This window comes from Dasypus novemcinctus, chromosome 12 (assembly GCF_030445035.2).
Source record: "Dasypus novemcinctus isolate mDasNov1 chromosome 12, mDasNov1.1.hap2, whole genome shotgun sequence".
Lineage (NCBI taxonomy): Eukaryota > Metazoa > Chordata > Mammalia > Cingulata > Dasypodidae > Dasypus > Dasypus novemcinctus.
Window position 1 is genome coordinate 103,134,436 of NC_080684.1, and position 12,831 is coordinate 103,147,266.

At 46.2% G+C, this 12,831-nt stretch overlaps 1 protein-coding gene across 11 annotated transcripts in view; it reads right to left on the bottom strand.

The window, feature by feature from the left end:
• Positions 1-2,387: 2,387 nt before the first annotated feature.
• POLDIP3 (DNA polymerase delta interacting protein 3) overlaps positions 2,388-12,831 on the bottom strand; it is a 29,549-nt gene continuing 19,105 nt past the window's right edge. For 6 of the 11 annotated variants that reach the window (XM_071219091.1, XM_071219090.1, XM_071219089.1 and 3 more), the window contains 3 exons: positions 5,997-6,209; positions 5,402-5,468; positions 2,388-4,638 (listed from right to left, as the gene is read on the bottom strand). In XM_071219091.1, the coding sequence (XP_071075192.1) occupies positions 4,461-4,638; positions 5,402-5,468; positions 5,997-6,209 (458 nt within the window). In that variant the 3' untranslated portion in view covers positions 2,388-4,460. The remainder of the gene's footprint in view (positions 4,639-5,401; positions 5,469-5,996; positions 6,210-12,831) is intronic. The other 5 variants (XM_004479571.4, XM_004479570.5, XM_004479568.5 and 2 more) reach the window with 1 other exon arrangement.

The following is a 12,831-nucleotide window of genomic DNA, read 5'->3' on the forward strand; positions in this document are numbered from 1 at the left end:
CTTGAACCACATCTGCTTCCCTAGATGTCTTAATGATTATGAAGATTCTGCATGCCACGTGTTCTCACCATATGTTAGCTAATGCTGTGTAACAAATGGCCCCAAACTTAATTGCTTTTAATGCTTTTTTTTTTCAGTCTTTAGTTCTCAAAAGTTTGACTATGATATATCTTAGTGTATACATCTTTGGATTTTTCCTCTTTGGGGTTCATTGGGCTTGTCCAATCTGCACGTTTTTCTTTTTTTGCCAAATTTCAGCCATTTTAGCCATTACTACTTCAAATACTTTAAAAAGAATTTTTAAAATTTATTTCTCTCCCCGCCTCCCATTGTCTGCTCTGTGTCCATTCATTGTGTGTTCTGCATCTGCTTGTATTATCAGGTAGCACTGGGAAAGGGTCTCTTTTTTGTTGCATCATCTTGCTGCATCACCTCTCCGTGCTTGCGGCCCCACTCCTGGGCAGGCTGCATTTTTTCACACGGGGTGGCTCTCCTTGCAGGGCGCACTCCCTGCACATAGGGCACCCCTACTCGGGGGCACCCCTGCAAGGCATGGCACTCCTTGCATGCACAACAGCGCTGTACGTGGACCAGCTCACCGCACAGGTGAGGAGGCCCTGGGGATCGAACTCGGGACCCTCCATATGGTAGGCGGATGCTCTACCAGTTGAGCCACGTCCGTTTCCCTCAAATACTTTTTCAACTCACCCTCCTCCTCCTCTCCCTCTGGGACTCCAAAACCAAAAATTTTAGATTGTTGTTATAGTACCACTTCCTGGCTGTTGTTGGTGGTGGTCTATTTTCTGCTGCCTCAGAACTGAGTAACTGGTCTATCTTCAAACTAGTTCACTGAGTCCTCTTTCTCCTCCATTCTGTTTTTTGTTGTTTTTTTTTAAAGATTTATTTATTTATTTAATTCCCCCCCCCCCCCCCCCCCCCCCCCCCCCCGGTTGTCTGTTCTTGGTGTCTATTTGCTGCGTCTTGTTTCTTTGTCTGCTTCCGTTGTCGTCAGCGGCACGGGAAGTGTGGGCGGCGCCATTTCTGGGCAGGCTGCTCTTTCTTTTCACACTGGGCGGCTTTCCTCACGGGCGCACTCCTTGCGCGTGGGGCTCCCCCACGCGGGGGACACCCTTGCGTGGCACGGCACTCCTTGCGCGCATCAGCACTGCACATGGGCCAGCTCCACACGGGTCAAGGAGGCCCGGGGTTTGAACCGCGGACCTCCCATATGGTAGACGGACGCCCTAACCACTGGGCCAAAGTCCGTTTTCCTGTTTTTTGTTGTTGTTACTATATTTTTTAACTCTAAAATGTCTAGTCTTTTTTTTTTTTTTTTGCTAAACATAATTTTTCACTTATTCAAACACATTCACAACTTGCCTGTTGAAGCATTTTTATGAAGGCTGCTCCAAAATCCATCAGATAATTCTAATGTCATCTCAGTTTTGGTGCCTATTGTATTTTCTTGAGTTAAGACTTTCCTGGTTCTTGGTATGGGTGATTTTTTTTTACTGAAACCTGGACATTTTGATTATTATCTCATGAGGCCCTGAATCTTGTTATAGCAGGCATCCTTTGATACTCCTTTGGTAGGGAATGGAGAGGGATTGCTTTATTACTTCCAGGAAGGGGAGAAAAGTCCAGGATCCCCACTTGACCTCTGTTGACACTGAGGTTGTGAGGTGCTCCATATTACTGCTAGGCAGGTGGAGATCGATTTTCCCATTACACCTCAGTTGAGAACAGCCTGGCATGGAGGAGCTGGCATACCTTATTTCTTCTCATATAGCCTCTGCTAACACCAGCTGAAAGTTCTAGCTCCTTATGCAGCCTTCTCTCAACCACTCCAGCCTTGGTAGTTCAGTTCAGCTGGGCAGAGTGGAATTCTAGGCTCCTGACCTGTCCTTTGCTGGTGAAGATGGGGCTGCATTTTTTTCTGCAATGTCTGGCTGTGATTTTCAGTCCTGCTTTCCTGGTCCTTTGGCTCGAGAGAGGTGGCTTTTCTTGGGGCTATTTTTATCTGCATTCACTGGCATTTTTAGGTTGCCAGCTTCTCCAGCACCAAGTTTGGAATATATTTAAAGGCAAAAGAAAATCCAGGGAACTCAGTCCCAGTCTTAAAATTAACAGTCACATTCTCTCAGCTGCAAAGACAGAGGTTCAGTGAGTCCTGTAACTGGCCCAAGGTCCCAGCTGGTGAGTGTAAAGCAAAGAAACAAATTCCTGTCTTCTGATGCCAAGTCCCACCTGGCCACTTAAGAGAATCTTTTAAATGATAAGGGTACAGATGTAGCTCAAGTGGCTGAGCGCCTCCTTACCATGTATGAGGTCCTGGGTTCAATCCCCAGTACCTCCTAAAAAAACAAACAAAACAAAGCACCTATACCTCAAAGGAAGAAATAACAAATGTTTATTCAGAAATGGGTAATACATAGTCTTCTCCATCACTTAATGCTTCTTCCTCTCATTTTGAACAAAAGAGACAGATGGGTAATGTACAGGTGTGGGAAGTGGAGAGGGAGACAAAGATTGGTCCACCACCTTCTCTTGCCCGATTCCCAAGATGACATCAGGTACAGCAGAGGAGGCAAGAATGTTCCACCACCCCACTCCATCCCCGCCACCTTCCAAAGCCTGGGGTGCAATAAAAGGCTGCAGCTGGGCTCAATGAAACTGCAATAAACAAAGCAGTCTGGCATAGGAAAAAAAGAGAAGGGTAAAGTCATTCAGGTGGTAATTTACCATCCCTATTATAGGCAGAGTGCAAGCAATGATCCGACTGTTTTCAGCATCTGAAAAACGAAGTCCTACTGCCTTCTAGATGCTCTGTTGGGCCAGGAAGGGTAAGTGTGAGAGGCATGTTTTCCAGCTGCTGAAGAGACCTAAGTTTGTACCCATTCAAAGGGGGACAAGGGAAGAAAAGCAGCATTCTTGGAAAAAACGTGAAAGTGGAGTACCTTCCTGGCTCCTTCCACTTTCTAGGTCTGGCCAAACAAAGCTAGAGGACTGAAGATGGGTTGAAACCCTTGACAGATTTATCAACTATGGAAAGATTAATTTCTAGGTTTTTTTTCACTGGACTAAACCCAGGCAGGGCCTGAGAAGTTCTTAGTGCTTCAGGTCTGGGGTTGACTTGCCTGCCTTGTGCCTGTCACAGCCCTTGCTAGTGGTTTCGTAGAGCTGCCAGGATCCTGCTGCCTAACCTGCTTCAGCTCTGACGCCCCGACCTCCAGCAGTCCCAAAAAAACCTAGAGAAGAATGAGCCTAGAGTCCCGACAAACCAGCAGAAGACTGAGTGATACCAGCAGCAATGCTGCCTCGGGTAGGGCGAGGGGCACAACTGCCTGGACCATACTGGAGGAACTAGCCACTGGTTTGCCTAGAAGGGCTGCTCTACTCCCTAAATTATCACCCCCCCCCCCGGGGGTGTGTGTGTCTCACAGTGGCAGAGACAGTGCCCAATGGTGGCAGCTGCAAATATGTCTGGAATATTATTCTACAGATATCTGAGGCCAGAGAAGAGGAGCCAGGAGCAAGCTGCAGCTAACATCTTCTATTCACCACTCCCCAAACCCCCAGTGTTGCAGAACAAGGGTCAAGCCTCTGAAGATCCAACGAATGGAGAGCTGACCCAGGTAGCGTTTGCACCAAACCCAAGGGGGTGATGAGTGCCATGCCATATGGAGACCGGGAGAGCTACCAGTGTAAGCCCCTCCCAGCAGTGAAAACCCACAAGGCTAAAACAGCTGGGGCAGAGCGTTCGGCACAACTCAAGAAAAAAGGGAAATGTGGACTCTGAGAATTGACTCTGGAGTACCCGAGACAACAAGGGCCCTCCAAGCCAAGAGCTGCAGGTGCATCCCTCACAGCCGAGCAGTGGCCTCCTCCTGCCTTTGCCACACGGCCCTCCTCATGAAGCATATCATCACGCCAGGACCCGATCCCCACCCAGTCACCTCCACCAACCAGGAGTGTGAGCAGCACAGCGACCTGGCTCCCACCGCGACGGAAGGGGTTTCCATTTCCCCCTTGGACTGAGAGGTTTAGAAGAGAAAGGGGGGAAGGCACCCCTCGCCCCCTGCAGAAAGCAGTCTTCAATATAGCCCCTATTCTATATACCACAGGGCCACAGGAGGGCCTCGCAGGGAATTTAGGGCTCCATTTCCAATAAGAATTCAGTTTGGGGCTGAGGTGAGGAGGACACTCTGAGAAACACAAGCCTACCTGGGTAGTGAGGCAAAGGGGAGAAGAAACAAAGAGCAGGAAATGTTAACACAGAGAAGAGCGCAGGGTAGAACACAACACAGAAAGGCGGTCCCGTCCAGGAAGGAGGAGTGCTACCTGGGCGAACCTTCCCACTCACAGGGGCCTCCAGTCCCGCGGCCCATTGGTCACAAGCTTTGCTTTGGGAAGCAGAGCCACCCTCCTCTGCCCCCACTGATGGCTGGCCTGCTCCCTGCTCAAAGTTTGATTTTGAATTCTGTGGGCTGCATGGTCACGGAGGCCCCTGAGGACTTGAAGAGTGCCTTCAGGATGGTGTCAGGGTCCACTTCGGCAGGAGGGTTGGATGAGGTGGCAGAATTCACCCTGCGAGGCATCTCACTCTCCTTCTTCACTGAGGGGCTGTCACTCAGGCGTCTGTGGAGAGTGCAGAGTCAAAATCTTGTCATTTTTCCCTCAGGGAGTGGACCCAGCATCTACTGAGCATCTGATATAAGCTGGGCACTGGGTGTAATGCTTTCCATACCCCTTCTTCTCATTCATTTGGTAGCAAACCTATCATTTTTTAAGTTTACTGATGGGAACACAGATGCAGTCTGCTGTGTTCTGGGGTTATAAGTTTAGGAATTACTGCATGTCCCTTCTAGCCAGGCACACGACACATTAGCACATCGTACATTCTGAGAAGTCTCTTTTTAGCCCAATGTTTTGAAAATTTATTAGGTCACAAAATCTTAGTATTTTTCAGAACACAACTTTCCAGAACACAGATTAAGAAACTTGTCCAAATCACACAATTCATTACTCAGGGTTCAAATCCTGGCCTTTTAAATTTTTGAAACCTATGTCAGGCCTGCCCTGCACCCCTTCTTCCTCCCTGAATTAAAGCAGCCCATTGCTCTTATTCTCCAGCACAGGGGTCCCCCACCCCTCCCCCTGCCATTTCCTTCCAGGCTTATCACAATTTATAACCACATAGCATGGCTGACCAGAGCAGGAACTCATGAAGGGCAGCACCACAGGAAGAGAGGGAAAGGAATGGAGGAAGGGCAGGAGGAAAGCTGTGAAGCAGGCAACTGACCTCTTGGAAGGAAGAGAGATGATCACGCAGAGCAAGCTCCCAGAAAGATCCCACCCCAGCCCAGCACCCCGGCCCAGCACCCCTGCCTCTGGAACTTACAAAAGGATGGGCTGGTCTGAGGTGATAACATTCCCATTCATGTGAAGGTTGCACTTCATTGGTTGCCCTGAAAAACCAAGAAAGAAAAGGCCCCACTTTGAGACTGCAGCTCCTCAGATAAAAGGACAAGGGCCATCACCAAGGGCCACAGCATCCACCACTGGATTTCTGGGTCCACAGCTAGGGATGTGGCTGCAGGATTTTAGCCGAGCCCAGAAACTATGAAAATACCAGGTGTGGGGCCCAATGGGAATGACAGCACCAAGAAGCAAAGTAGCAACAAACTGCTTTGCATGGTAGAGAGGAGAGTGGAAGGGACGGAGAAACTGTACTCAGCGTGGAGCATTCAAAACCATTTGTGAAACAAGGAAAAATATTTATGCTGTGAAATTAAGTAAGAGGATCCAAAGTCTTTTAGTTACAGACCTCTGCTTCTCCCATGAAGCTACGACAACTGCACTCCTACTCTGAACAACTCGAAAACCAAACAAAATATGTGACATTTTTTTTGGACACTGGACAACAGGCAGTAAAGGACTGCGCTCACTGGAAGAAGGAAAAAATATGAGATATGCCCTACTATTGCCCAGCTCACCTCCTGGCAGTAGTTTCCGGGCCACAGCACAAGGAGGGGAATCCAAACAGAGCCGGGTGGTCTTGATATGTAGAAGAGCCAGAGATAGGTGTTCAGGGAAGCTGAGGCAGCTAGAATTTGTGCAACAGGGTTCTCTAAAGGGGAGGGAGCGCCATGGAAGAAGAGTTCTAGCAATCTGCAGAGGTCCCCTTGGATCTGTGGCTGAATTCCAATCTGTACACATTTAGGGTAAAACTTCATAAGGCTGGGAAAGTAGAACCTCCAAACAAAGAACACTTTCTGGGCAACTTTAGGAAGCAAATTCCTAGAGCACACACTTGGCCATGAATTGTTCAAGTTTCCTCCAGCCACAGTAGAGGGACCTCACTGAATATATGAGGCAATCAACTGTGTCATGCCTTAGTAGTGTGGCTAAATTAGCATAAGAATAAAGTCTATTCTAGAGCATCATAAGAGAGTTTTCCAAGCTTCAAAAGGATCAAAGTAATCTGCAATTTACCTACTAGCAAGAAATACACTTAGTGAATTCAACAAAATTCAGCACTCAACATAAAAATCAATGTCCAGCATTCAAGCAGTAATTACCAGACCTATGAGAGAAGGAAAATGTCTATAACCAGGAGGAAAGCCAGTGAAGAAAACAGACCTAGAAATGATAGATATAATGGAATTAACAGTGACATTAAAACAGGTATTATAAATACGACGGATATATTCAAGGAGGTAAAGGAAAACAAACACAAGAAGGAAAGAAATGGAAATATGAAACAGCTAACTGAATTTCTAAAGATGAAAAAGACAGTATCTAAAATTAGAAAGTCGCCTTCCCCCCAGCGTGGGACATGACACCCGGGGATGAGCCTCCCTGGCAACGAGGGACCACTATCAACTACCAACTGATGATGCAACTGGAAAATGACCTTATACGGAAGGTTCAATGCGGATCAGCAGAATATCCATGTCTACATAAAATACCATGACTTTAAAATGCTGTTTGACCTAAAGTAAGGGGGAAATGGAAAGGAGAAATGAGTTTCTATGGCTACGAGTTTCTAAAAAAGAGTCTGGAGGCTGGCAGAAGGATTGCCCTCATGCACAACTGAGCAGAGTCAGAGAGACAGATAAAGCAGATACAACCCCCAGATATTGGTTCCTTTGAAGGCTAAAGAGACCCATGGGAGTTATGGTCATGGCCGATGGGGTTAACTACCAGGGCAGATGGCCCCTCTTTGGAAATGGTGTTTATGTGTGATGAATCTGGACTCAGATGGGATCTCCCTTCATAAGACTTTCATGCTAATGTGCTGGAGGTGCAGTTAATGTTGGGGTTTAAGATATATTTAGGGGATTTGAATCTCTGGACTGACAATGTGATAGCCAGGTCCTGAGCCTCAACAGACTCCAGCACCTACAATCTGATCTATTGGACTTACCACACTCAGCTAAGATGGAGTTGAAGAAGGACAACCACCACACCATGGAGCCTAGAGTGATTACAACTGAAAATGGGAGGATTGCATCCAGCATCCATGTGGAATCTGAGCCTCCTCTTGACATAGAGGTGCAATGGACACAACCAATCCAATGTCCACAGAGAAAAGGTGGCATTGGATTGGGAAAAGTGGACATGGTGGCTGATGGGTATGGGGAAAGGCAGGAAGAGATGAGAGGTGGAGGCGTCTTTGGGACATGGAGCTGCCCTGGATGGTGCTTCAGAGGTAATCACCGGACATTGTAAATCCTCACAGGGCCCACTGGATGGAATGGAGGAGAGTATGGGCCATGATGTGAACCATTGTCTATGAGGTGCAGAGGTGCCCAAAGATGTACTTACCAAATCCAATGGATGTGTCATGATGATGGGAATGAGTGTTGTTGGGAGGGGGTGAGGGGGTGGGGGGGTGGGGGGGTGGGGTTGAATGGGACCTCACATATATATTTTTAATGTAATATTATTACAAAGTCAATTAAAAAAAAAAAAAAGAACACACAGTGAATGGACACAGAGAGCAGACAAGTGGGAGGGGGAGGGCAGGGAAGGGGAGGAAAATAAATAAAAAATAAATCTTTAAAAAAAATAAAATAAAATAAAATTAGAAAGTCATTGAATAAGATTAACAGATTAGACAATGCACAAGAAAAGACCAGTGAACATGAAAACATCATAAGAATACTATCTAAAATGAAACAAAATAACAAACAGAGCTACAATAGCCTGTGGAACAATGTCAAGTGGTCTAATATATATGTAGTTGGAGTCTCATGAGGAAAAGGAGGGAATACTTGAAGGAATAATGGCTTAAATTTTTCCAACATTGCTGAAACTATAAACCCGTGGATCTAAGTAGCTCAACAAACCCAAAGCAGAATAATCTTAAAGAAAACCACATTTAAGCATATCATATTCAAACTGCTGAAAAGAGTAAAACTGCAGTAAAGAGAAAAACTTAAAAGCAGCCAGACCCCCCCAAAAAATCTATAGAATAGTTAGAATACTAATATACTTCTTGTTAGAAATTATGCAGCCAAAAGGCAAACATGTTTAAAATGCTTCAAGAAAAACTGCCAAGCCCAGAATATGATACCCAGTGAAAATATCTTCAAAAAATCAGTGAAATACTTTTCTCATACAGACCTGAGAGAATTCATTGCCAGCAGACAAGCATTACACAAAGAAAATAGTTACTATATGAGTAAATATAAAAGATATTTTGGTATCTCATATTTTAGTCTCCTTAAAAGATAACTGAAGAGAACAAATTCCAAAATGGTGGCGTAAGGAATTCTGTGGATTCTTTCTTCAGCCAAACACTGTTGCAAATTATAAAAAAAAAAAAAAAACAAAGAAAAAGAAATGTTGAAGTCCCTGGAAACTGTTCTAAAGCATACAGCAAGCAAAGAAACATTTATTCAAGATAACGGACTAAATCTCAGTAACATCACTGAGACCTGTGGAATTCAAGCCATGACCCACTTTCCCCTCACCCCAAGGTCACATGACAAAGTTCCAACCCAGGCGGGTACAGCCAAGAGGACAGGGCTTCTAGTCCACTCAACTCCCAGGATGGGGAGGCAGCCAGCATTTCCCATCCTCCCAGCTCTGGGCTGTACAGGTTCTATTCCAGGCAGAGGCTGAGAAGTCTGTGGCTACTGTACCCAGCTCCAACTTGTAGGGCAGAAGCTCTACCAAAGAGAGGCAATCTGAAAATACTAGTGCCTTGCTTGCCCTAACCTTAGCTCTTACAGAATAGGAGGTTCAATGCTAGAATACACAGTCTGAGAAGGCTATTGTCTCTTCCTAGAGCTCTACTCAAAATAACTGATGTCATTCCAAGAAAAGTGGGCCTTTAACCCAGCTCCAGAGCACTGGCTCAGAGGTTTGGCCCAGAGGGAAAGGCAGACCATAAGAATGGAGCACTCCAAAGCAGAACAGAGCGTGAGAAAGTTCAAGCCTACGGGCACTGTCAAAAGCAATGGAGAATTTGGTGGCAACAATTAAGAGAAAGCTGGTGGCTTGAGAGCAAAAAACTAGACTCCAGAACGTCTACAAGTTTAACCAAAAAAGGCAGGAAAAGAGACAGTTAAGAAAAATCCTAGGATCAGAACAAGCCTCAAAGACTGGCCTCAAAGACTACCTCTGCAAAAGAGCCCAAAATTAATTGGACAAGACTTTTGAGCAATGAAAGCCCCAAGGTACTGCTGAAAACAAAGCAGCAATGATTTGACAATTAATAGAAACTAACAGCTATGATACCAACAGGGCCAAACAGTTTAAGAGAAAACAAAGAAAGACTCAAAGCCAGCCCTGCTGAAACCACTGTCATCTTAGGGTGGCTGTATGCCTGCCCGAGTTGCTCTTCTGCTAGGGAAACAGACTTCACTTAAAAGGTCTGGCCAGCTCACTAAACAAGCAAGCAAAAAGAGCAAGCAGCCCCAGAAGGGGAATAGGACCAGCATCCAGAGTTGCTGCAACAGATTATCTAAAACGTCCAGTTTTCAACAAAAAAATCATGAGACATGCAAAAAACCAGAAAATCATGACCCATTCAGTAGAAATAAAGCAGGCAACAGAAACTGCCTCTAAGATGGCCCAGATGTTGAATTTAATAAATACTTCAATGCTGCCATTAAAATATTTTCAAAGAACTAAAGGAAACTATACTTAGAAAAGTAAAGGGGGAAGTGGATTTGGCTCAATTGATAAAGCGTCTGCCTACCACATGGGAGGTCCAGGGTTCAAACACAGGACCTCCTGCCCCATGTGGGGAGCCGACCCATGCGCAGTGCTGATGCATGCAAGGAGTGCCCTGCCACGCAGGGGTGTCCCCTGCACAGGGGAGTCCCACATGCAAGGAGCGCACCCCATAAGGAGAGCCGCCCATGTGAAAAAAGCGCACCCTGCCCAGGAATGGCACCGCACACATGGAGAGCTGATACAGCAAGATGATGCAACAAAAAAGAGAGATAGATTCCTGGTGCCACTGACAAGAATGCAAGCTGATATAGAGAGCAGACGATGGTGGGGGGGGGGGGGATAAAAAATAAATCTTAAAAGAAAGAAAAAAAAAGTAAAGGAAGGTGTGATGGCAATATCTCATCGATAAAGACACAAAAATTATAAAACAGAATCAAAGGGAAATTTTTAGAGTTGAAAATTAAAATAACCAGAATGAGGAATTCTCTGAGGGAACTCAAAAATGAAGAAGCAGGTGTAGCTCAGTGGTTGAACACCTGCTTCCTATGTATGAAGTTACAGGTTCAATCCCTGGTACCTCCTTGAAAAAAAAAAAAGCTGAGCTGGCAGAAGTAAGATTCAGTGAACTTAGAAGACTGACAGAAAATATGCAATCCAAAGAATAGCGAGATAAAAGAATGAGGCAAAGTGAATGGAACCTCAGAGAAATGCAGGATACCATCAAGGACAACATATGACAAATGGGAATACCGGGAGGAGAGGAGACAAAGAGCATTAAAAATATTCTAAGGGAAGCGGATTTGGCTCAACTGATAGAGCTTCCGCCTACCATATGGGAGGTCCAGGGTTCAAACCCAGAGCCTCCTCACCTGTGTGGTGAGCTGGCCCACACACAGAACTGACATGCGCGGGGAGTGCCGTGCCATGTGGGGATGTCCCCCATGTGGGGAAGCCCCACGTGCAGGGAGTGTGCCCTATAAGGAGAGCCATCCCACGTGAGAAAAGCGTAGCCTGCCCACGAGTGGCACTGCATACACAGAGAGCTGATGCAGCAAGATGATGCAACAATGGGAGACGCAGATTCCCAGTGCCGCTGACAAGAATACAAGTGACACAGAAAAACACAGCAGGGAAACGGACTTGGCCCAGTGGTTAGGGCGTTCGTCTACCACATGGGAGGTCCGCGGTTCAAACCCCGGGCCTCCTTGACCCGTGTGCAGCTGGCCCATGCGCAGTGCTGATGCGCGCAAGGAGTGCCCTGCCACGCAGGGGTGTCCCCCGTGTAGGGGAGCCCCACGCGCAAGGAGTGCGCCCCGTAAGGAGAGCCGCCCAGCACGAAACAGAGTGCAGCCTGCCCAGGAATGGCGCTGCCCACACTTCCCGTGCCGCTGACGACAACAGAAGCGGACAAAGAAACAAGACGCAGCAAATAGACACAGAGAACAGACAACCAGGGGAGGGGGGGGGGAATTAAATAAATAAATCTTTTTTTAAAAACACAGCAAATGGACACAGACAGCGGACAATTGGGGGGGGGGCGGAAGGGGATAGAAATAAACTAAAAAAAAAAAAATTGAGAAAAAAAAAATTCTAAGAAATGGCAAATTCCGAATTTGATGAAAAACAAATTAATGTACACATCCAGTAAGCTCAATGAACTCCAGGCAGAATAAAAGCAGAGATCCACACAGATATATTAAGAGTAAAGAAACTGAAAGCCAACTAAAAGAGGAAATTGTGAAAGAAGCAAGAGAAAAAACAATTCATCCTGTACAAGAGAACCACAGATTAACAGCTAACTTATTAGTGACAATGGACTTTAAAACAAAAAGTTACCAGAGATAGTGACATTTTATAATGATAAAAAGGTCAATATATCAAGAAATCATAATTATAAACAAATACACAATGACAGAATCTCAAACTACAGGAAGCAAAAACTGACAAAAGTGGGGAGAAATAATAGACAATAACAGTAAAGATTTCTTTTTTTTAAAAAAAGATTTATTTATTTATTTATTTCTCCCCCTTCCCCCCCATCCCGGTTGTCTGTTCTGTGTCTATTTGCTGTGTCTTCTTTGTCTGCTTCTGTTGTTGTCAGCGGGACGGGAATCTGTGTTTCTTTTTCTTGTGTCATCTTGTGTCAGCTCTCAGTGTGTGGCACCATTCCTGGGCAGGCTGCACTTTCTTTCGCGCTAGGCAGCTCTCCTTACGGGGTACACTCCTTGCACGTGGGGCTCCCCTACACGGGGGACACCTCTTCGTGGCACGGCACTCCTTGCGCACATCAGCACTGCACACGGGCCAGCTCCACACGGGTCAAGGAGGCCCGGGGTTTGAACTGAGGACCTCCCATTTGGTAGACAGACGCCCTAACCACTGGGCCAAGTCTACTGCCAACAATAAATATTTCAATACCTTCTTTCATTAATGGATAAAACCACCAGGCAGATCAACAAATAGTGTCAAAAGATTTGAACAGGGAAGTGGACTTGGCACAATGGATGGGGCATCCGCCTACCACATGGGAGGTCCGTGGTTCAAACCCAAGGCCTCCTTGACATGTGTGGAGCTGGCCCATGCGCAGTGCTGATGCGTGCAAGGAGTGCCCTGCCATGCAGTGGTGTCCCCAGTGTAGGG